The sequence below is a fragment of the Arvicola amphibius genome, chromosome 9, assembly GCF_903992535.2.
Source record: "Arvicola amphibius chromosome 9, mArvAmp1.2, whole genome shotgun sequence".
Taxonomy (NCBI): domain Eukaryota; kingdom Metazoa; phylum Chordata; class Mammalia; order Rodentia; family Cricetidae; genus Arvicola; species Arvicola amphibius.
In genome coordinates this window covers 38,121,721-38,143,389 of record NC_052055.2, presented here as the reverse complement: position 1 = coordinate 38,143,389, position 21,669 = coordinate 38,121,721, and the positions used below count along the sequence as shown (strand labels likewise).

Here is a 21,669-nt window from a genome sequence, read left to right as displayed (position 1 = left end):
CAAATTCTCTGATGTGTGCATACGCACTGATCTAAGGACTGCCTACAGTTTTAATGGGGGAGAGAAACAAAGAAAAAATCATCCAAGTTTTAGAAATTAAAACCAAAGTAAAAACAATTGGTCTTTATTGAAAACATTAACAAAATCAAAACCGGCATACTCGACAAGCACTCCACCCCCAGCCACATCCCTAGTCTTACTTTTGCATTTTTCATATAGCTTTTAAATGGCTGCACAAAATGTCTGTTATTAATGAGCATCCCATTTTATCAGAGATGACAGATGAAGCGTCTTCTGCATGCCTTCTTTCCTGATGATGTCATCAGGAGAAAACAGATGAAGCATCTTCCGCATGCCTTTTTCCCTGATGATGTCATCCGGAGGTGACAGATGAAGCATCTTCTGTGTGCCTTCTTTCCTGAGATTTTCTTAGGTAGATTTCCAGAAGTGTAGTTGGCTTACGGGGCAGGCATAGTTTCAGGGACCTTGAAAGGCATCCTAGGCTCCTGGAAATATTAGGTTGTACCAACTCCCATTCCCAGAAAAGAAGTCTGGGACACTCTGGGAGCCACTGCAGGGATGACACACTTCAGACAATACAAAGAAGTGCAGGATTTAAAGGAATGCAAATATCTAGGCTCAAACTTATTTCTACCCCCTTTAGTTTAAGCTTCTTTCATGAGTATGCCTCCCACTCCCCAAACCATGCAGTGGCAGGCAGCTGGGTCCAGTGATGAGGACAGGAGATTCACAAGCTCAAGGGTGGCCCAGGAAACTTAGCAAGATCCTGAAATGTGAAGGAGTGTTTACTACTAAGTCCTTGCCTAATATAGGCAAGGCCCTAGGTTCCATGTCTAGTACTGCAAAAAAAAATTTAAACTAAAAACACATAAATAAACTTATGATATATGCTAACTTAATACAGATAACAGATGGGCCCACCCCAAATAATTGTGTGTGTATAATTGTGTGTGTGTGCACGTGTGTATTACATACATTTTAACATACATGAATGAATGAATTCTATGGAAATATGGACATAGGATATATTCAATATACACATGGAAGTGACTCATCATATGTTTTGGACTTTCTCGTTTGTTCACATTTCCCAAGGTGAAAACTTTTTTTTTTGTTTTGTTTTGTTTGTTTTATTTTTTTTTCTTTTTCGAGACAGGGTTTCTCTGCAGCTTTAGAGCCTGTCCTAGAGCTAGCTCTTGTAGACCAGGCTGGTCTCGAACTCACAGAGATCCGCCTGCCTCTGCCTCCCGTGTGCTGGGATTAAAGGCGTGCGCCACCACCGCCCGGTCCAAGGTGAAAACTTTTTAACCTCATCCACAGACGTTGGAGGCATACCTGTTACCATGCACCGCACCCACATCCCTCGTACAGACGTCGGAGGCAAACCTGTTACCATGTGCTGCATCTACATTCACCAGACACTTCTCAATTCTGTTCTCTGCTGGATACAGAGATAAAGACAGACACCTGCCCTAAAGAAGCAGAGTCCTGCTGGGAAGCTAGAGACAGGGTGGGCTACACAGAGCCATCTGAGGATCAGGCAGGCCACTGGGAACCAAGTAAAGCTGTCCCTGGGGAGCCCTTTATGGTGTAGCCCTTGCATTGGGCAGGAAATGGCTGAGGGCTGGCCTGCCTAACAGGGTGGGAGACAGATCCACTGAGGCTTTGTTGGACTCTAGCGTCCAAATACCAAGGAGGAGTCGCCCCCAGTGACCACCTCTCACACCACAGCTGATGCAAAAGCATGAGGATTTTATTAATTCTGTCATGACAGGGTCCCTCAGCATTCGGGAAGCCAAGAGACCCCGACTAGCTGGTACAGGCTACTTTTAAAGGAGAAGGCCATAGAAGCAAGGGGGGTTGTGATTGGCTTATTCGAAAGGGCTATTACCAATAATTGGCTGGAGAGCTGTTGCCAGATAAGATGAGTTAAGAGGTCATTTTGACACCGTTTCCCAGGGGACTGAATCAAAACATAAGTATATGGGTAATTGTTCAGGAACTGAGTACGTGCATGTGTAGCTGTTAGGTCCTTGGTTCCCAGGGGAGGAGGGGAAGCACTATGGCACAGAGGTTGAGAGGATTCAGAATTGTCAGAAATGGCTTCAGAATTGTCTTAAAGTCTTACAGCTTCTTCAGGGAGGGGCAAGTGGTTCTTCTGCAGTGTGAGCCTCTGGAGAGAAAACCGGGCTCAGGTGCAAAGGAAGAGGCACATGTTTGTGGAGCACGCATGAGCTGGATGGACAGCACTTTGCACAGCCCTTGCTGGACTGGGCTCTGCTCTATGTGCTTTTCATGAAGTACCAGCTTCAAACAGACACGGTGGGGGGGCAGGGTCTATCACGAGTACCATTTCCACACTGCATCGGACTCACAGCTGGCTCAAGTCTATGTGGTCTGAATTAGTGTGGGAAACCACTGGACACCAGCCTGGTGTGTTCATTTAGGGGGAATGCTATCTCAAGCCACAGTCCGGGGCTAGAGGTGGGGGCAGCTCAGTGGTAGAGCACTTGCCTAGCACTGGGACAGGGTATTCTGGGTTGCTATCAGCTTTTATTTCTAGGTTATTTCAGTGAACAAAATTTGGAAATATCTATGTTTATAATTTGTTTTCCTTGTTTTGAGAGTCTAGTAGAGCTCAGGTTGGCCTTGAATTTGAGATGTGGTGGAAACTGGCTTTGAACTCTTGATCTTCCCTGTCCCACTTCCCAGGTGCTGGGATTACAGGCATCTACCATCATGCCCACCTGACACATGCATTTGTAAACAACAGCCTAAGGTGTAGTTAACACAAGAGCATATACGCCTTTAAGGTAAATAACGGGTGTGGATCTCTCACCACTGTCAAGACAGTGAACATAGCCCTATAAGTTTCCCTGGATGCTGCGTAATTCTTCCCATCCTCCTTCCCCTGCTCTTCCTAGCCACCTCTCCTGGTCTTCAGCAGGCTGTTTGTTTGATGAATCAGAATAATCAAATGTATTTATTTCTGTAAGTTTGTAAAATAGTTCACATCATGGACTTTTAGTACATTCTGAGCTCCCAGGAGAGGCTTTGATAACTGCAGAGGTCTCAGTACTTGTAGGTGTAATCAAATTCAAAGCCTATTCCAGATACCAAAAGATTCATCCTTATATTTCTGTTGCTGTGCAACTACTTCTGGTACCAAAATCAGTCAGGATTCTCCAGAGTAAGAGAACTTATAGAATGGATCTTTCTTTTTCATTTCATTTTTCTTTTCTTTCTTTTTTGTTTCCCTTCCTCCTTCCTTCCTTCCTTCCTTCCTTCCTCTCTCTCTCTCTCTCTCTCTCTCTCTCTCTCTCTCTCTCTCTCTCTCTCTCTCTCTCTTTCTTTCTTTTTTGAGTTTTCGAGACAGATTTTCTCTGTAGCTCTTGAAGACCAGGCTGGTCTCAAACTCAAAGAGATCTGCCTGCCTCTGCCTCCCGAGTGCTGAGATTAAAGGTGTGCGCCACCGCTTCCCGGCTGTTTGTTTCTTGTGTAGCCCTGGCTGTCCTGGAACTTGCTTTGTAGACCAGGCTGGCCTCGAAGTCACTGAGATCCACCTGCCTCTGCCTCCCAAGTACTAGGATTAAAGGCGTGTGCCACCACCACCTGGCTCAGTTCCCTTCTAATACTTCCTGTTTGTTTGTTTTTTTGAGTCAAGGTCTTGCTATGTTTCATAATGATGTGTTGAATTGTGTGGTTATTATTAATAAGTGAATGAAAGAATGCATTAGTAAATGTCTGAATGGATGAGGTGAGTCACCTTCTCTCAGCCCTCACTTTGGCTCGTGGTAGATGAGAACTTTAATATTCATTATCCCGTGGACTGAGGAAGACTCAGCATGGCCCTGGCTGCAGAAGAGCTCTCACTCCAACAACACAGGCAGGCACCACCTCTGCAGTCCGAGCCTATCCTTGGTGTTCATTCCATGGAAGTCGGTGAGAGTCTAAAGAGCATCTCCTGCTTGATTCTGGATATCTTGGTGTTGCGCTTGCTGTGGAGGAATGAAAAAGACACAGACATAAATGGTGGAAACTTCTTATGACCAAGATGCCAGCAGGCTAGAATCAAGCACCTTGGGGAGGCAGGTCAAAAGGTCAGCAAACAACAGGTGACAGGGACATACATGACATGAATGTACGAGGAGAGGGGGAGATGTACACAACCAAGGAAGATCTGGGACTGTGCTAATACACAAGAAGGAGAGAATCAAGACAAGCAAATTAAAACAGACAGCTAGGCTTAGCTCTCAGGAGAACAAAAACACCTGGGAATAAGTGAACAGAGGCCTGGCTCGTTGACAAGAGTGTTGAATGAATCCTACTAGCGACCAAGGAAAGTGACCGCATCAGCCCACAGGCTTTGGGGAAGAAGAGGAAGGAACCATGGCACCTGATGCTAGATGTGCCAGGGAGAAGGAAGTGCCAAGAGCTGCTGGGAGGTGGGAAAGGGGCACAGCGGTGTCAGACAACAGCTGTGCAGAACGTTTGCTGCTTAATCTAAGGAGCATTGCTAGGGCAGGGCACAGTGGCACACACCTGTAATCCAACACTTGGGAGGGGAGGCTGAGGTAGGAGGCTCTTCAGTTGGGGACACTCTGGAATACATGGTGAGACCCTATCTCAAACAGTAACATAATGATGATGATGACGACACACTTCTGTCACATCTACTTTGCTTGTGTCAGGCACTGTGTTCTGGGCTTTACAAAGAGCTGGCCGATTCATTCTGCACATCGGCCCTGGGCCATATGTACTATTATCATTCCCACTTTATAGAGAATCAAGATACCATATAGGGTCATAGAACCAGTTTGAGGCCACACGGAGAAATCCTGTCTTGAAAAACTGAAGATACAGAGAGATAACTCTGCCTTGCTTCACCCTACTTCAATTAAAATAACAAGTTTCCTTTTCTTAGGTTTTTTTTATTTTATGTGTATGAGTGTTTTGCCGACTATGTACATATGTGCACCATGTGTATGCCTGGTGCCCTTGGAGGCCAGAAAAGGGCATTCGATTCCCTGGAATTAGAATTACAGATGGTTGTGAGCTGTCCTTTGGGTTCTGAGAATTTAACCCAGGTGCAGGGCCCAGCAAAAAGGAGACCTTTTGGGTCGAGCCTGGCCAGGACTCCCAGCCAGGCATGCTCCAAGACTTCCTGACCTAAGAGGTAAGGCCCACAGAAGTGACAGCAATGGCTCTCTGACACGTTCTACAGTTGCCACACCTGGACCTTTTCTGTGCGGTAAACCAAAAGGGAAGCTGTTGACCTGGTTCACACTTACCCGGGGTCTTTTCGGCAGCAGTCAGCTGATGCTGGTGTTTATGCCATCCTTTTGTGTGTGTGCACGGGTGTATGATATTTGGGGGTACACATGTGTACTATGGCGCATGTGTGTTGGTCAGAGGACGACCTTGGGTGTTGGTCCTTGTCATCTACCTTGTTTGAGATCATCTTTTTACTGTTATTTACAAGGTTAGCTAGCCCCAAGCTTCCTGGGGTTCGCCTGCCTCCACTTCCGCTCAATCTCACTGCAGGAATACTGGGGTTACAGGTGCAGGTTGGGTTCTAGAGAGCAGGTCCTTATAACTGTGTGGCAAGGACTTTACCAGTCAGTGCATGTGTGCATGATCCTTTGAAGATTCTGGATTCTTTTTCTGTGTATTTCACAGCACGTGGAGTATAAATACACACATTTTTTCCCTGAGACCTCCAAAACTGTAAGCTAAATAAATCTTTTTGTCATGAACACTCAGTCTTGCGTGTTTCATTACAGCAACAAAAAGAACTAATTCACCAATTAGATCCCCGTACTTGTTCTTTTAAAATCCTTGGCTCAGCCTCCTAAGTGCTGCAATTATAACCTCATGCCACCACCTTCTGCTTGTAAATGGTTTCTTTCTTTCTTTCTTTCTTTCTTTCTTTCTTTCTTTCTTTCTTTCTTCCTTCCTTCCTTCCTTCCTTCCTTCCTTTCTTTCTTTTCTTTTTTCTTATTTTTCGAGACAGGGTTTCTCTGTGGCTTTGGAGCCTGTCCTGGAACTAGCTCCTGTAGACCAGGCTGGCCTCAAATTCACAGATATCCGCCTGCTTCTGCCTCCCTAGCACTGGGATTAAAGGCATGCGCCACCACCGCCAGGCTGTAAATGGTTTCTTAATTAGCAATATGTTATCATGGACTAGTTTCTGAAATATTTTTCTGAGCCAAGCTTGAGAAAGTCTGCGGATTCCTGATTGGGAGGTATATACAGGTACCAAGTACAGACAAGGATTTGTGGGACCCTTTACAAGTCCCCCCGACACCTGCTACTGGGTTTCTGAAAAGCCAAATTTAATCAGTGATACCCTTGCTGACCATCTTCCAGCAGTTCCCATAACAGAAAATAAAGGACTTCATAAAAATCTCACATGTCCAGAGACAGCCTAAGAGCCCCTGATATCCTGCCCAGACCCTGCCCCTACCTCCATCCATGTGGTGCCCCCCCCCTGAGCTTTTCTCCACCCCTTGCTCTGCCCTCCTTCCATGCAGTGGTCCCTACCATCTGAGTTTTTCTCCACCTCTGGCTCTGCTCTCCTAGTTGCTGCCTCTTTCACATCCCTGCCTCCTTCTGCCAGCAAATTCTGTCACCTGTGCCAGACAGCCATATCACTCCTGCACGGCTCCTGGAGCCCTGCTCCATCTTCCTAGGTTCCCCAGTGCTGCGGGCATTTAATTTGCTGATCTATTTGCTGACCTTCACCCTTCACTGCTTGTCAGCTGGGGCTGTGGGGACCTACAGTAGCAGGCTGTAACCTGTGTCTGTGTTTGGGAACCCTTGACTAGTCCCCACCTCAGGAAAGCTTAACTTTCATATGTGGTCATGTTGTGCTGGGCTTATTTTCTCAATGTTCAGCACAGGGTAAACCATTGGTAAATGGAGCTGTCATTTTCATCCGACAATGTAGCACTATTATGACAATACTTCAAACAGCGAGGGGAAGCAAAATGTCTGAAAAGATGCAGTGGACCTGCACGGAGTTCCCCTGCCAGGTAGATCTCTCAGGCAAACCCTGAGGGAGCTGGGCTGGAGGGTGGGTACTTCCTAGTCCTGTCTTCCCTGTCGGCCCATCTCACCTAGAACTGGAAGCAGATCCGATTCTGTAGGGGCTTCTTAGGCCCAGGGAGTAGTTATCCACGGTACTTTGTAATGAGAAAGGGGACTGGAAAACCCTCTGTTTCTCTTCCACCTCTTTCTGTTTCTTCCTGTGTGGAGGCAAAATGGATGTCAGTAAAACCTGCTCAGAAATTCAGTGTGGTTTCTCCGGAAGCAGCTCCACTGGCACCATGAAACACATGGGAAGTTAAACGAGCTGGCAAGGCTGGCGAAGGGAAAGGAAGTAGAGCCAACACAAGGCCACTCCCCCTCATTAATCTTCCAGCAGCAGCTTGAGGACCAAGACTGAACGTGACTCCAGGAAAATACGATCCTGACCTTGAGGACAAGCACCCAACTCAGGCGTGACCTGAGGACACACTGTCAGGGAGTCAGGTGAAGAAACACGGTAGTCAGGTCTGAGGGGGTTAGACTGAGGTGCAGTTCTGATGCTTGAGAAGCTAGAGCTGCTAGTGATGCTCCCCTGTGACCCCCACAGTCGACCGCCAAACTGCCGGAACTTTAAAAAGTCACAGCCTTTTCTCAATTTAGAGAAAAATTTAAATCCAATAGAACCAGTTTGGGGATGGAAATAGTCTCAATTTTTAAAATTACAACTCCCAAGCTCCTTTGTGCCATGTGACTACTATCAGGCCCCTGAAATAAACTGGTAATATCACGGTATTTCCAGGGAAGGTCCTTCTAGAACACAGAAAGAAATGGGGATCTATTGGAAATGAGTCCGCCAGAGCTTCACCAGATGAGGGAAAAGTTTAAAAACTAGACTGTGGTCACTGATGCTTATCGCTAAAATTACAGTAGTCATTCAAATCATCAAAATCACCAAATTTCAAAAGGACTTTCCGAAATACTGAATTGTGCACTAAAGTGGTAAAGTGTTATATTCTTAGACTACCAATGAGAATACAGGGAAAGCAACGGGGACTTCTGGGAAGAAAGCTAAGAATAAGGAAGGTTAGCCTTCTTGGGTTGCTGGCCTGGAACACAGACTGAATGCCTGCAACTTCAGGAACCCTAAGGGACAGGCTGGGTTCTGGTTTCCCAAAGGCCCTGAAACCCCCACCAGGCCTGGACTGTCCACTTCCAGGGTTTAACGTCGACTCTGTGACTTTTCTATCTTTTCTGTGATGCACTTCTAGCTGCAATCCTAATTTATATAACGATTTGAACTGTCACAAGACTGGAAGGCTTTTATTTCCTAGAGAAACTAAAATAAAGAGGTTGGTGATAAAAAGACCATACAGAAAAAAAGATAAAGGGAATTGAGGGGTTATTTAAATGCAGGGCACCCGCTCCACAGCATTTCCAGAAAGCAGTCGGCCAGGCATCAGCCCACAGAGAAAGGCTCTTCCCTCCCCAGCGCAGAATGGTCCTGAGAAAAGGTGGCTTGCTTCCCTGTCACATGAAGGGAGGAGCCCCAGCCATCAGGGCTGGCTCCTGTGGGCTTTTTGGAGCTTCCCCCTGAACTATGAAGGCAGCCCAAGTCACCGGGAATGCAGAGACAACAAAGATCAAAGAGTAAAACCAGCAAAAAACGTCGGAGAAAGACGCCTCAGGGAGATGGAAGCAGCATCGGGTCAGAAGAAAAGCGTAGTGTGTGTGGAAGATGTCTGAGTAACCCCAGCGAGGGGTGGAAATATTGCATCCACGAGAAGATGAGGATGCTTCCCATACTACCTTCTTCTTAATCTCTTCCACCACCGGATTCCCCCTTACAATTATTATTCTGTATTTTATCACATTCTCAATAAATAACCATCAGAATGTGGTTTTCTGTTTGTGTTGTTGGTTTTTTTGTTTTTGTTTTTGTTTGTTTGTTTGTTTGTTTTTTGAGACAGGGTCTCACTATGTAGCCCTGGCTGTCCTGGAACTTACTCTGTAGCCCTGCTGGCCTCAAACTCACACAGACCTGCCTGCCTCTGCCTCTGAGTGCTGGAATTAAAGGCGTGCACATTTTTTTTTAACAGTGCAGGGGGTCACATTTCAGGGAACACGTTATACAGGAGTGGCTCTCGGGGGTAAGCATGCACACAGCTTTCCTGGCTCTCGCCCTTGATGAGACCGTGGGTGAGTGTGACCATGTTGCTATTATTTAGACTTTGTAGCTTTCATTTTGTAAAATTTATGTCTTTCAGGATATATTCAAACAAAACCTTTGATGACGCAGGGATCGCAGCCCACTCCTACTGTAGGCTTCCGAAGGTTCCTCTCCAACCAACAGACACACGGAAGCTGTGAAACAACTGACCACTGGGGCTGGAGGGATGGGAAGCAGTTAGGGTCACTGGCTGCTCTTCCAGAGGACCTGGGTTCAGTTCCCAGCACTCACAACTGTCTCTAACTCTCGTTTTAGGGTCTCTGATATCTTCTTCTGACATCTTGGGCTCCTGCATGAATGGGGTACATACATCTGCATGCAGTCACATACACGTAGAATTAATTTCTTTTAAATCCCTTAACGTCCCCATAAAACTTCTGGGAGCACAGGTCTCAAGAAAAAGCTGTGGCAGGAAGGTGGGGATGGAGAAAGGCATTGTGATGAATGATGAGGGGCAGGAGAGGTGGTGAGCAGGTAGATGAGCAGGTGCGAGATGCCAGTTGGCAGAAAGACTAGAAAACCCTCCTGATCATGGCTACCAGTGACAAAACAGAGCTCATGGGAGAAGAGCCCCAGGACCCTGGGTCAAAGAAGGTGGCACTGTGTGAGTGACCCCAAGTGACATCTGAGGCTCCTGACTCTCTAGTCCCCCTCTACCCTCAGAATTGGCCCTTTTCCTTCCTTAATAAACTGTCTCGATTATAATCCACCCATCCCTGGGCCAGTTCTCTATTCTGAGACACGAGACTGGGGAAAGCTCAGTGGGTGCCCTTTGGATCCAGACATGCACCTGCACACCTGCCCCACCTGGTGAGAATTCTCCCATCATTCACGCTGGACATTTTCTAAGGCTTCTGTTTAAACAAACCTTGAAAGAAACGGAGTTTCTCGTTGGGGGTTTCCTTTGGATTTCTTGTCAAGCAAGTCATCAAACAGTAAGGAAGGCGTGAGAAAGGAATGTTTGGCTCTTTTTCTTTCTGCTGCTCTTTGATTGATAATATTCACCTCCCTGGGGGATAAGATGACAAAAGACATATATTGAAAAGAATTAAAGAGCCAATTCTCTCTCTCTCTCTCCCTCCCTCCCTCTCCCTCCCTCCCTCCCTCCCTCCCTCTCTCTCTCTCTCTCTCTCTCTCTCTCTCTCTCTCTCTCTCTCTCTCTCTCTCTCTCTCTCTCCCGAGATAGGGTTTCTCTGTGTAGCTTTGGCTGTCCTGGAACTCATTCTGTAGCCCAGGCTGGTCTCAAACTCACAGTGACCTCCTGCTTCTGCCTCCTGAGTGCTAGGATTAAAGGTGTGCGTTACCACCACCCAGCTGCAATGTGATCTTGTCAGATAAACATCTACATTAGTCTGCCAGGAAACAGCTAACCACACAGGGGTCACCACATCCCACATACAGACCACTGGGGTTTTACGATGGATATAAAATGAAACCACAAAAGAGATAAGGGCTCAACCATCTTAAAAGAAGCCTCGTATATGCATAGTTTCAGAAGGAAACTGAATACATTGGGCCTCTGCTGCTTGATGTGTGACCCTGGGGAAATGACTTTACTTCGCCATGCTAGTGTGTTCACAGAGCTCACTAGATTTGTGGTGAGATGTGAGCTGGTATAGGTCAAATGTTCAACAGTGTCAGGCACACAGGAAATGCTCAGTAAGTGTTGGCAGCTGCTGCTACTGGAAGCTTTCGGTAGAGTGTGTTCACAGGGTACATAATGGCTTTGCTGAACTAGATAACCCTCAGCTGACTTCTGAAATGCAAATATACAATTACTTGACGAAGATCATATTATGAGCAAGTATTCAAAGTCAACAAAAGAGCCATTAGTATATGTTTATGTGAGTTAAGATGTCACAAGGGGCTGTATCGATGGCTCATCAGTTAAGAGCACAGCTTACTCTTAGAGAAGACCTACACCCAATACTCAGCACCCATATGTCAGGCAGCTCACAACCATCAGTATTCCAATTCTAGGAGATTCAACAACCTCTTTTGACTTCTATGTAGGTACCAGGCATTAAGGTGATACACATACATGCAGAAATGCTAGACACACACGTAAAATAAATTGACATGGATAATAAGACAGAGTTTGCCCAACATCAGAGCCAATGCTCTGGACCTGTGTTCTATTAGAGAAACAAGTAGTAATGTCCCTAAAGCATCCTAGCCCACCTACGAGTCATCTTCCACATGGCCACTTTCATTCCAGCTCTGGCCATCATTTAAAATACAAAGCAGAACAGCAATTTGCTCCATAGATATTCCGGGGACTGGGGCAAACCCTGCTTGGTAAAGCGCTAGCTGTGAGAGCCTTAGGACATGAACATATCTCCAGCATACGTGTAAAAGCCACGTGGTGGGTGAGATGTGCCTGCATTCCAATGCTGGAGAGGCAGAGACAGGAGGGTCCCTGGAGCTCACTCGGATTCAGTAGGAGACCCTGTGTCAGAAGTTAGGTGGCAAGAAGGTTGGAGAGGAGTCTCAGTGGTTTAAAACACTTGCCGGGCAATCAATGAGTGCCAGAGACTCATAAGTTGGGGATCAAAAACAGGTGGATTTCTGGGCTTGCTGCTGTAGGCTTAGCAAAGGGAACACAGCATGAGAGATGCCCTCTCCTAGCCATATGCACATCCCAGGCCAGGTCTATCCGGAGCCCAGTTAAGGCTCCAAGTTAGGATGCTTCTGCCTCAGTTTTCCAAGTGCTGGGATTACAGGCATACACTGTGATGTCAGCTTTTAACTAAAGAGCTTTTTCTTCGTGTGTGTGTGTGTGTGTGTGTGTGTGTGTGTGTGTGTGTAGATAGGCTCCTACTCTGTAATCCAGAATTTGAGGTAATTTTGCCTCAGCCTTCCTGAATGCTAGACTTTCAACTGACAGCCACCACACACAGTGGGGAAACACACACATACACACACATTCTAAAGAAAGGAGCTAGGCTCTGTCAATGAGCTGTTTCTCATCTGGCTGAGCACAGGAAGGCTGACTATACTCAGTGAAGGCAGAGAGCAAGCTAGCAGCCCCACCCCACTGCAGCTAAACCCTCCTGGCCGCTGCAGTGGCTGGGTGTCCAAGCCCACACGCTCCTACCTCTCGAAGTTCTCCTGCAGCTCCATTAGGTAGTTGTTAAAACAGGTCCACTCATCCTCGTGCAGCTGATACAGCCGCTTGAGCTTTCTCTTTCGAGTCTCCATGTTCTTCATGACCAGTAAGATGATGTCAGCGTAGGTCATGGCAGAGTCAGTGGATTCTGCTGTCAAGGAAAGACCAACTGTATTGACCCCCCCAACACTGTGAGTGGCTGAGACCCATGCAAAAAACAAACAAACAAACAAAAAACGCCAAACCAGAAAACAAGAGATGAGTGTCTTGTGCAGCTGGCTGCAGATGGAGCCTGGGAATGAAGAGAGCTGTCTTGTCTGTGGTCAGGCAGTGTCACCTTGTCATAAGGCCCCCTCTGGCCCTGTCCATGGGAGGGAGGCAGAAAGTACTTCCTCAGATGTCTGAAGGAGGAGGATGGCAGCATCCGCGGCTGGGCAGTGCAGCGCTGTTTCCAGAGGGTTCCCCGCATCACCGGTTCTTTGCAGCTGCAGGCCTCCAGTTTAGTTCCGAGCCCAGCTGAATAGTCTGCCATCACAACGGCAAAGGGGAGAGGACTCCAATATTCCTCCTTAGAGGCCTGATGACTCATCTCTTGTTTTCTGGCTTGGCATTTGGGTTTGGTTTGGTTTTTTTTTTTTTTTTTTTTTTTTTTTTTTTTAGATAGTCTTACTATGTAGACCAGGCTAGCCTTGAGCTCACAGAGATCCACCTGCCTTTGCCTCCTGAGTGCTGGGAGTAAAGGTGTGCACATCAAGCCCAACTGGATTTTGGTTTTTTGAAACAGGATGCACTATGTCTCAAGTTAATAACTAGCCTCCTGGCCCCTCCCTTCTGAGTGCTGGCAGTATAGGTACATACTGTCACACTCAGTTTCATCGTCCATTTCAAGTTTAATGCTGAAGAGGACCCTCTTTCAGTCAGGTGTGGTGATGCACACAGGTAACCCTAGCACTCGGAAAATAGAATTAGGAGGATCAAGTTCAAGGACACAGGGAGTTCCAGGCCAGCCAGAGCTGCGGGTTACACCGAATCAAACCACACCTTTCTCCTCTGCTGTACTCCGGCCCCTGGTTAGAACCTCAGCTGCATTTGTGACAAGCCTTGGAACCTCTGCTGTCACTCTCTATGTCTCCATTTATCTATCTATGAAAGGGGATAACAGCCAGTCTGGTGATTTACACCTGTAATCTCAGCAATCACTAGGCTGAGACAGGAGGATTGCCCTGATCAGCCTCAGCTATGTGGTCAGACCCTAACTTAAGAACCTCTCGAATAGATAACCCTTCCTTTAGAGGATGGTGACAACAGCAATGGCATTTAGTGCCATTTAGTGCCAGCTACACACCACCCAGTCACAACACTGCTAGCTTGGTGGGACATCTTCACTTAGGGAGCTTGGAGGGTGACTAGCCAGCCAGCTGCTACCTCAGGAGCCACAGTGACCTAAAGGACAGGGTTATGCTGGGACAGTTTGGATCGTGTTGTCTAGTGACAACTGTCAACATCCTTCAGAAATCTGTGTCATGGTCTACGGGCAGAAGAGGAAAAGGCCTTCTGGTGCCCTCCTGCCCATGAGCCACCAAAGGCAGTGGAGTACCAGACTTGTGCTGAGTACTCTCTACTGCTCTGGGAATCAATCTGCAAAAGTGCCCCTGAAGCTGGGTGTGGTGACACAAGTCTTAAATCCCAGCACTCAGGAGGCAGAGGCAAGCAGATCTCTGTGAGTTCAAGGCCAGCCTGATCTGCATACACAGTAAGTTCCAGGCCAGCCAGGACTACACAGACAGACTTTGTCTTAGAAAAACAGCACCCCTGAGGTGGAAACCCTTATTTGGATTTTGCAGATGAAAAAAGTGATGCCCACAGAGAAACCGGGATTTTCCCAAAGTCACTTGGCTGGCTAGTGTAGCATTAGTTCCAGAGTCTGGAGCTATTTGAATAAACAGAGCAAACTGATTCCCAGTAGAACCCATGTTCTAGCCCCAAGGCATGTTGGTAGGGCTCAGAATACCAACACATGCTGCACCTGTTTCCCATGAGCTGAACTTTTTACCAGCTCCAAATGGAGCTGGGAAGGAGGAGGTTAGATGAAACGCTCACATGGATGCCAAAACTGATGGTCCATACACTCTTGGACCAGTGAGCATCAAGCTATGGTACCTAAGTTCATGCTGAAAGATGAAAAAGTGTGGCTCTGTACATGGGGAAATTTGACATGCTTAGGGTCTACTGGCCAGCACCCAAGGTCTAGACTTGAGGCTCACCTTAGCACACAAGCAAGACTCTACCCCTGAAGCATATACCATGGCTGATCCTACCAAGTACACACTGTGTGCCAGGTTACACACAAAAGCCTGGATGCTTCCCCTCAAGCCCCGCTTCTGCAAAGAGATGGCAGAAGTCTGGTGAAAAGGATATGGGACGACATTGGTCTTTTCTCTCCTGCTGACCAGCACATCCTGGCCATTCAGCTGCAGCTTGGAGTAGTTGAGGAAGAAGTACACGATTAGCGGGCTCTTCCCATAAAGGTTGAATTGGTTTGAAGTCAGCTTGGGGCTTTTGCAGGCAGGGTGGGACTGGGGGAAAAGGAAGGAAAGGATACTGTCATGTATGATGCAGAGTGTCATCAACTTAACAAATCTCCAAACATAAATGTGGGGGACTACTTAGCTTCTGGGCATATCTGTGAGGGAGTATCTTGACTGATCAAATTGGAAGATCCAAGAGGCAGGCGGATCTCTGTGAGTTTGAGACCAGCCTGGTCTACAAGAGCTAGTTCCAGGACAGGCTCCAAAGCCACAGAGAAACCCTGTCTCGAAAAAACAAAAAAAACAAAAAAAACAAAACAAAAAAAAAATTGGAAGATCCATCTTCCCTGTGGGTGGGACTATTCCTGTGTGGCTTGGAGAACATGAGCTCAGAGCTAGCATTCACGGCGCTCTGCTTCCTGAGTGTGAACACAATGTGGTCACCTGCCTCAGGTCCCTGCTGCTGTCCCCTCCCCACCTCCATGGTCTGTATCATGAGTCCAAACAAAGCCTCTCTCTCTTAGCTTGTTCTTCTCCGGGCATCTTATCACAGCATAGGAACGGCAACGGAGATGCCATGTTTCCAGCACCCATGCCTCTGACCCAGGAACTCCAGCATAAGACGCCTCCTCAGGGAAGGCAGACACAAAGGAAAAGTTCTGCGTGTGGTCTACTGCAATAACAAAGAGCCATGTCCCTTGTCAGAAATAACTGGACAATGCACAACACAGGCTTAGGGGCAAGTGAATTCCGACTGTATGCTTTTCTTGTGAATCTATGTATGTAGTTTTTTCTAGTAATTCCATTTCTGTAAGTTTTTCCTCCATGGTTACTTGTACATGTGAGACAACACACACAATTTAACAAAAACTTTAAAGGCTGAATTTTTCACCAAATGGCAAAGATTATCATTGTAATTAATAAGCAGGCTGTCACAAAAAGGAGCTTAGTGGAGTGGTACACACAGTCAGCAGGTTAAGGCAGGCGGATCTGCAGTTCAAGGCCAGCTTGGGAGACAATGAGACCTTGTATTAACTGAGGGGTGGGGGAAGCCAGGCAGTGGTGGCACACGTCTTTAATCCCAGCAAGAGGCAGGTGGATCTCTGAGTTCAAGGCCAACCTGGTCTACAAAGTGAGTTTCAGGACAGCCCGGGCTCTAGAGAGACCCTGTCTCAAAAAACAAAAACAAACAAACAAACAACAAGAAGAAGAAAAAGACAGGTGGTGGTGGAGTTGGGTGGCAGCAGATGCTACCAAATTTTGCCTTCTTTTGGCAACCCAGCCCTCCTCACAGCAGGCGAGTGCTCCACCTCAGCACACCCTGGTCTGGAAATGCTGTATTTCTTTTTTTCTTTCCTTTTTTTATTTTTTCCTTCCTTCCTTCCTTTTTTTTTCTCTGAATAACAGCTGTGCCTGGAGGGACAGCACAGAGATCTGGACCCACTGAAAAGGTGTATTCATTTCTATAACAGAGAGAAGGAAGCAGAAGCAAGCTCACAGCTCTCTTCCTGTTATGTGTGGGGGTCTGAGTTAAAGTAGAAAAAATATTATTTATGCCTTCAGAGAACAAGGTCTGACTCTAGCTCAGGCTAGCGTAGAACTTGCTACATAGCTCAGGCTGGCTAGAATGCTTAGCAGTCCTCCCAAGTCAGCCTCCTAAATGCCGGGATTACAGGTGTGAGTTACCATACCTTGGCTCCAGCGGGAATTTAAATACAGATAAAACACTCTGACAGTGGGTGTCTTCTTGACCCCAGGAATCATCCTTAGGAGAGGTGCAGAAAACATCTGGGCTGTAATCAGAAATGCTCCTGCTCTTACATGCCATCTGCTTTGGCAGTGGCTCCTTTAACTCACCTCTGCTCTAAGCCGGAGATGCTCAGCAGGTAAAGATGTCTGCTGCTCTTCCTGAGGATACGAGTTTGGTTCCCAGTGACCATGTCAGGTGACTCACAAGAGACTATAACTCCAGCTCCAGGGGCTCAGACACCCTCTTCTGGCCTCTGAGGACACCCGCACTCACATATATACATACTCACATGCACACTATATGTACGCGCACACACACACACACACACACACACACAGACACAAATTAAAGACAATGAAATAGACCTTAAATTTCCAACTGTATGCTCACCTTTTTCAGAAGCAAACTCATGTATGCTCTGGCTTCTGATATCCTCTTGACCTGCGGTGTGGCTTTCCGGGAGATCAGGGCAGTTGCTGGCTGATCTGTCAATGTGATACAGCAATTTATTTATACAGTATTTACCCAGGGAAAAGGGCGTCTGGGGTGGGTCTCAGTTTCCCGCTAGAGCGGAAGTGCCCTTGCATGGTGGGAATGGTGCAAGGCGTCAGTCCTCTGGAGTTGCAGGGGAGCCAGATGACTCCATTTGCTCTACAGCCAGACAAACAGCCATAGGCCATGTTGGCCCATCTCTCTGTCCACAGATAATCACTGAATAGCCACTCCAAACCAGGTTTATGCTGGGTGCTAGAAATGGATTATCTTCAAGGACCTCCTAGCTTACTGAGGAAAAAAAAAAAAAAAGGCATGACATGTAAATAATAAGAGCTACACTAACCCAGGCGTCATGATAAAGTATCTATAAAAACAGTGTGGTCACAGAATAAGGAAAATCCCAAAGTTTTTAACATGCCATACAGGAACAGAATGAGTATTGGGGTTACAATAAAATAAATAAATAAATAAATAAATAAATAAATAAATAAATATCCAGCTTCTGCACAAAACTGTGGATTCCTGTAGGAGGTTAGCAGAGAATTGCTTGAAGATAAGTAAAAACACATTAGACCACTGAAAACAGACCACTAGAAAGGCTGCAGAGCGCTCGATGGTAGCACTGGGAGGCAGAGAACAGTGGAACCAAGTCACCAACAAACCAAGATGATGTGGGATTCCCCTCTGAATGCTATGAATATGTTTTATTACCATTGGTTAATAAAGAAGCTGCTTTGGCCTACAACAGGGCAGACTATAGCTAGGTTGGGAAAACTAAACTGAATGCAGGGAAAAAGAAGGCAGAGTAAGGTAGACGCCACCTAACCGCCCAAGAAGCAAGATATGCGGTAACAAACCATGAGCCTTGTGATAAAACATATAATAATAGAAATGGGTTGATTTAAGATGTAAGAGCTAGTTAGGAATATACCTGAGTGGTTGGCCAAGCACTGCTGTAATTAACCTAGTTTCTGTGTGATTATTCGGGTCTGGGCAGCCGGGAAACAAAAGTGAAGTCTCCGTTTACATCAAGAGAAAAAGTAAGGGGCTGGAGAGATGGCTCAGTGGTTAAGAGCATTGCCTGCTCTTCCAAAGGTCCTGAGTTCAATTCCCAGCAACTACATGGTGGCTCATAACCATCTGTAATGAGGTCTGGTGCCCTCTTCTAGCCTGTAGGCAGAATATTGTATACATAATAAATAAATAAATATTTTTAAAAAAAGAAAAAAAGAGAAAAAGTAGCATTAGTCTAGGGTGGGGACGTAACTCAGTGGTAGAGAGCTTGACTAACATGCACAAGACCATGGGTTCAGCCCCCCAGCAGCAGGAAGGAAGAAAAATGTCTTAGGCTGGAGAGATGGTTCATAGGTTAAGAACACATGTTGCTCTTCCAAAGGACCGGAGTTCAGTTCCCAACATCTACATCGGGAAGCTCACAATGGTGGCCTTTAACTCCAGCTCCAGGGGATATGGTGCCCTCTTCTGGCCTTCAAGGGTGTCCAAAACCCATGGCACACACTTACAAAAATGTACATATATACACATAATTTTGAATAAATATAAGAATAAATCCAGGGCTGTAGAGATGACTCAGCAGTTATGAGTACTTACTGCCCATGTAGAGGACCTGGGTTTGATTCTGAGCACCCACATGGCTGCTCACAGCTGTCTGTAATTCTAATTCCAGGGGGTCCAATATCCTTTTCTGGCCTCCCTGAGTACCATGGTGCACATGCATACATGTAGGCAAAACATGCACATGCATAAAATAATAAATAAAAGGAAAAGGAAAAGGAAGGAAGGAAGGAAGGAAGGAAGGAAGGAAGGAAGGAAGGAAGGAAGAAAGAAAGAAAGGTGGTGCTAGCACACACCTGATGTGAGAGTCCCCTCTGTGTGCTGTGATTACCATTAATGGATAAAGAAACTGCTTTGGACATATAGCAAGGCAGAACTTAGGTAGGCAGGGGAAGCTAGACTGAATGCTGGGAGAAAAAAGAAACTACACCCATAGTCTCAAATATTGTTTATAAATGTTTCTTTACATTTAAAGGGGGGTATGCTATAGAGATAAATAATTTGCTTTGGTATAGCTTTTGATTTATTGATACAAATTTAAGATAAATTTTGTTATACTGTATATGTATATTTCTGCCCTTGATTAAGGTATTGTGTTTGTGTAGTTCTTTTTAAAATGCAATGTATAATTAGTAATATAAGTTAATAGATAGTCATCTATAATAGTCAAGATTGTAGTCATGTTAGTTAGGTTTTCTAGATATATAGAGATATATTTCAGTTAGTTAGGTATCCTTCAAATCTTTCAGAGACCTTCAGAATATGGCATTTAAATGTTTTAAAAATTTAGGACTTTTCATGACAGTGAGACACATCTGCTCCTAGCAGCACCGATCTTCTTCAAGAGGAAGATGGACATCGAAGAGGCTCCTTATGGAGTTCATTAGATGAACTGGACATGCAGGATCCACAGAGAAATGACTGCTGAACTTGCCTAAAGGTGAGACAGTCCTTTAGGATTCCTGCTTCATGAAAAAGTCTGCTAGACATTCTGCAGGACACAGAAAAAATTTACTGACAAACTGCCAATATAGGCGGAACTGTCTTTGAAATTTCCTGCTTCATGGAAAAGTCTGCTGGATACTATGGGCCCGTAGGCTCCAGATAGATGCCCCAATGGTACAGAAAAACTCTGGGTGACTGTCCAGGCAGTGAGATGTCTCTGTCAATTCTAGAGTTTTGGAAGTTGCTTACAATGCATTCCTATTTACTTAGGTAATATATCCTTCCGAATCTTTGATGGAGTTGAAGAATTTATAGTTATAGTTTTCCTTAGTTATGATAAAAGATAAAGTACATATAAATGTTGTAACTGTAATTCTTGTTTGATACCTGTTTTGTTATATGTAATTTTACTATGTTAAAGTAAAAACCTTCCTTTTTATTTAAACAGAAAAGGGGAGAGAGTCCCCTCTGTGTGCTGTGATTACCATTAATGAATAAAGAAACTGCTTTGGACCTATAGTAAGGCAGAACTTAGGTAGACAGGGAAAGCTAGACTGAATGCTGGGAGAAAGAAGGGCGGAGTCAAGAGATGCCGTGGAGCCACCGCCAGAGATAGACATGCTGAAACTTTGCTGGTAGGCCACGACCTCATGGTGATATACAGAGTAATAAAAATGGGTTAATTTAAGATGTAAGAGTCAGTCAATACGAAGCTAGAGCTAATGGGCCAAGCAGTGTTTTAAAATCAATGCAGTTTCTGTGTGGTTATTTTGGGTCTAAGCTAGCTGGGCAGCCGGGAAGAACAAGTGGCCTCCTTCCAACATACACCTTTAATTCCAGCACTTGGGGGTGGGGGTGGGGGTGGGGTGCAGAGGCAAGTGGATCTCTGTGAGTTCGAGGCCAGCCTGGTCTATAAAGCAAGTTCCAGGACAAGCTCCAAAGGTACACAGAGAAACCCTGTCTTGAAAACAGAGTGGGCAGGGAGCCCAATTACCCTAGAGTTTGACAATTTGCCGGATAAGAAGCAAGAAATCCAGCACAATTAACCACATCTGTGGAAAGGCTGACAACAGTTCATCCCGTTTCATATGCAGGCACTTTATGTTCAAACAGCGGTTAAGGCCTGAATGTCTATGGCCCTGGATAGGGCCTCATTCCTTTCTCTAGATATGGCATGGAGTCTTGACAAAACTTAACTTGATTTACAGGGAGCATATCCTTGCCAAGGGTGGCACATGAGCTTAATCCCAGCACTTGGGTGGCAAAATAAACTGGACTCCAAGGATGCAGGGCCTGACTAATGAACAGGGTTGGGAGCCCTGGCACTCTTGACACTTGAGTGGAGGGCTCTGTCACGGGAATGTCTTGCACACTGAGGTGCTTATCTGACTAAAACAACAAAGCACCCTCTCCTAGCCATTGCTTGGTGTCAGGGCCCGGGGCAAACCCAAGGGCAAAGCAAAGTGTGCTCTGACGGATCCACGCAGCAGGGTTTCAAGGGCAAGAATGGAGAAGCAAGCCAGCCTTGCCCTCCGCAGAAGCCTGCTTACCTTTTGTTTGTTGACATCGTGAGCTGTCCTCTGCGGTCAGCTTCCTTGGTAAGATTTTCTCATGGATCGCAGGTAAACTAGAAGACTTCAGGGGAGCATTTTTTTTAAAATAAATAAAGTTAGCAAAACTGGTATGAGAGAAATACTTGCACTTTGGCTCTACATCATCCTTTTCAGTAAAGGAATACATTGTGAGAAGAGCTTTCTGGCCCTGCTTCAGGACCACAGCAGAAGGAAGCAGGTCAGAGGGGAAAGCGCAAGGGATGATGTGGACTGGGTGTCAGGCAGTAGTGGGATGTCACTCAGCTGCTAAAGATCTGGAACAGTAACTGAATATCTTTGCTCCCTGTGGTTCCTTAAAGATGAAGCCAGCTGCCACATGCGATGTGCACTGTGGCTCCCGGACATGGCCACTTCTACGCAGTCTAAGAGGCAGAGCA

General features: G+C 46.0%; 1 protein-coding gene across 1 annotated transcript in view; it reads right to left on the bottom strand.

Moving 5' to 3' along the window:
• Positions 1 to 3,616: 3,616 nt before the first annotated feature.
• The window catches only part of Fam227a (family with sequence similarity 227 member A), a 53,516-nt gene continuing 35,463 nt past the window's right edge, over positions 3,617 to 21,669 (bottom strand). Inside the window, exons 13-19 of the mRNA XM_042055724.1 lie at positions 20,886 to 21,068; positions 17,055 to 17,165; positions 14,805 to 14,962; positions 12,375 to 12,527; positions 10,146 to 10,286; positions 7,140 to 7,268; positions 3,617 to 4,019 (exon numbers count right to left, since the gene is read on the bottom strand). Of these exons, the coding sequence (XP_041911658.1) occupies positions 3,947 to 4,019; positions 7,140 to 7,268; positions 10,146 to 10,286; positions 12,375 to 12,527; positions 14,805 to 14,962; positions 17,055 to 17,165; positions 20,886 to 21,068 (948 nt within the window). The 3' untranslated portion in view covers positions 3,617 to 3,946. The remainder of the gene's footprint in view (positions 4,020 to 7,139; positions 7,269 to 10,145; positions 10,287 to 12,374; positions 12,528 to 14,804; positions 14,963 to 17,054; positions 17,166 to 20,885; positions 21,069 to 21,669) is intronic.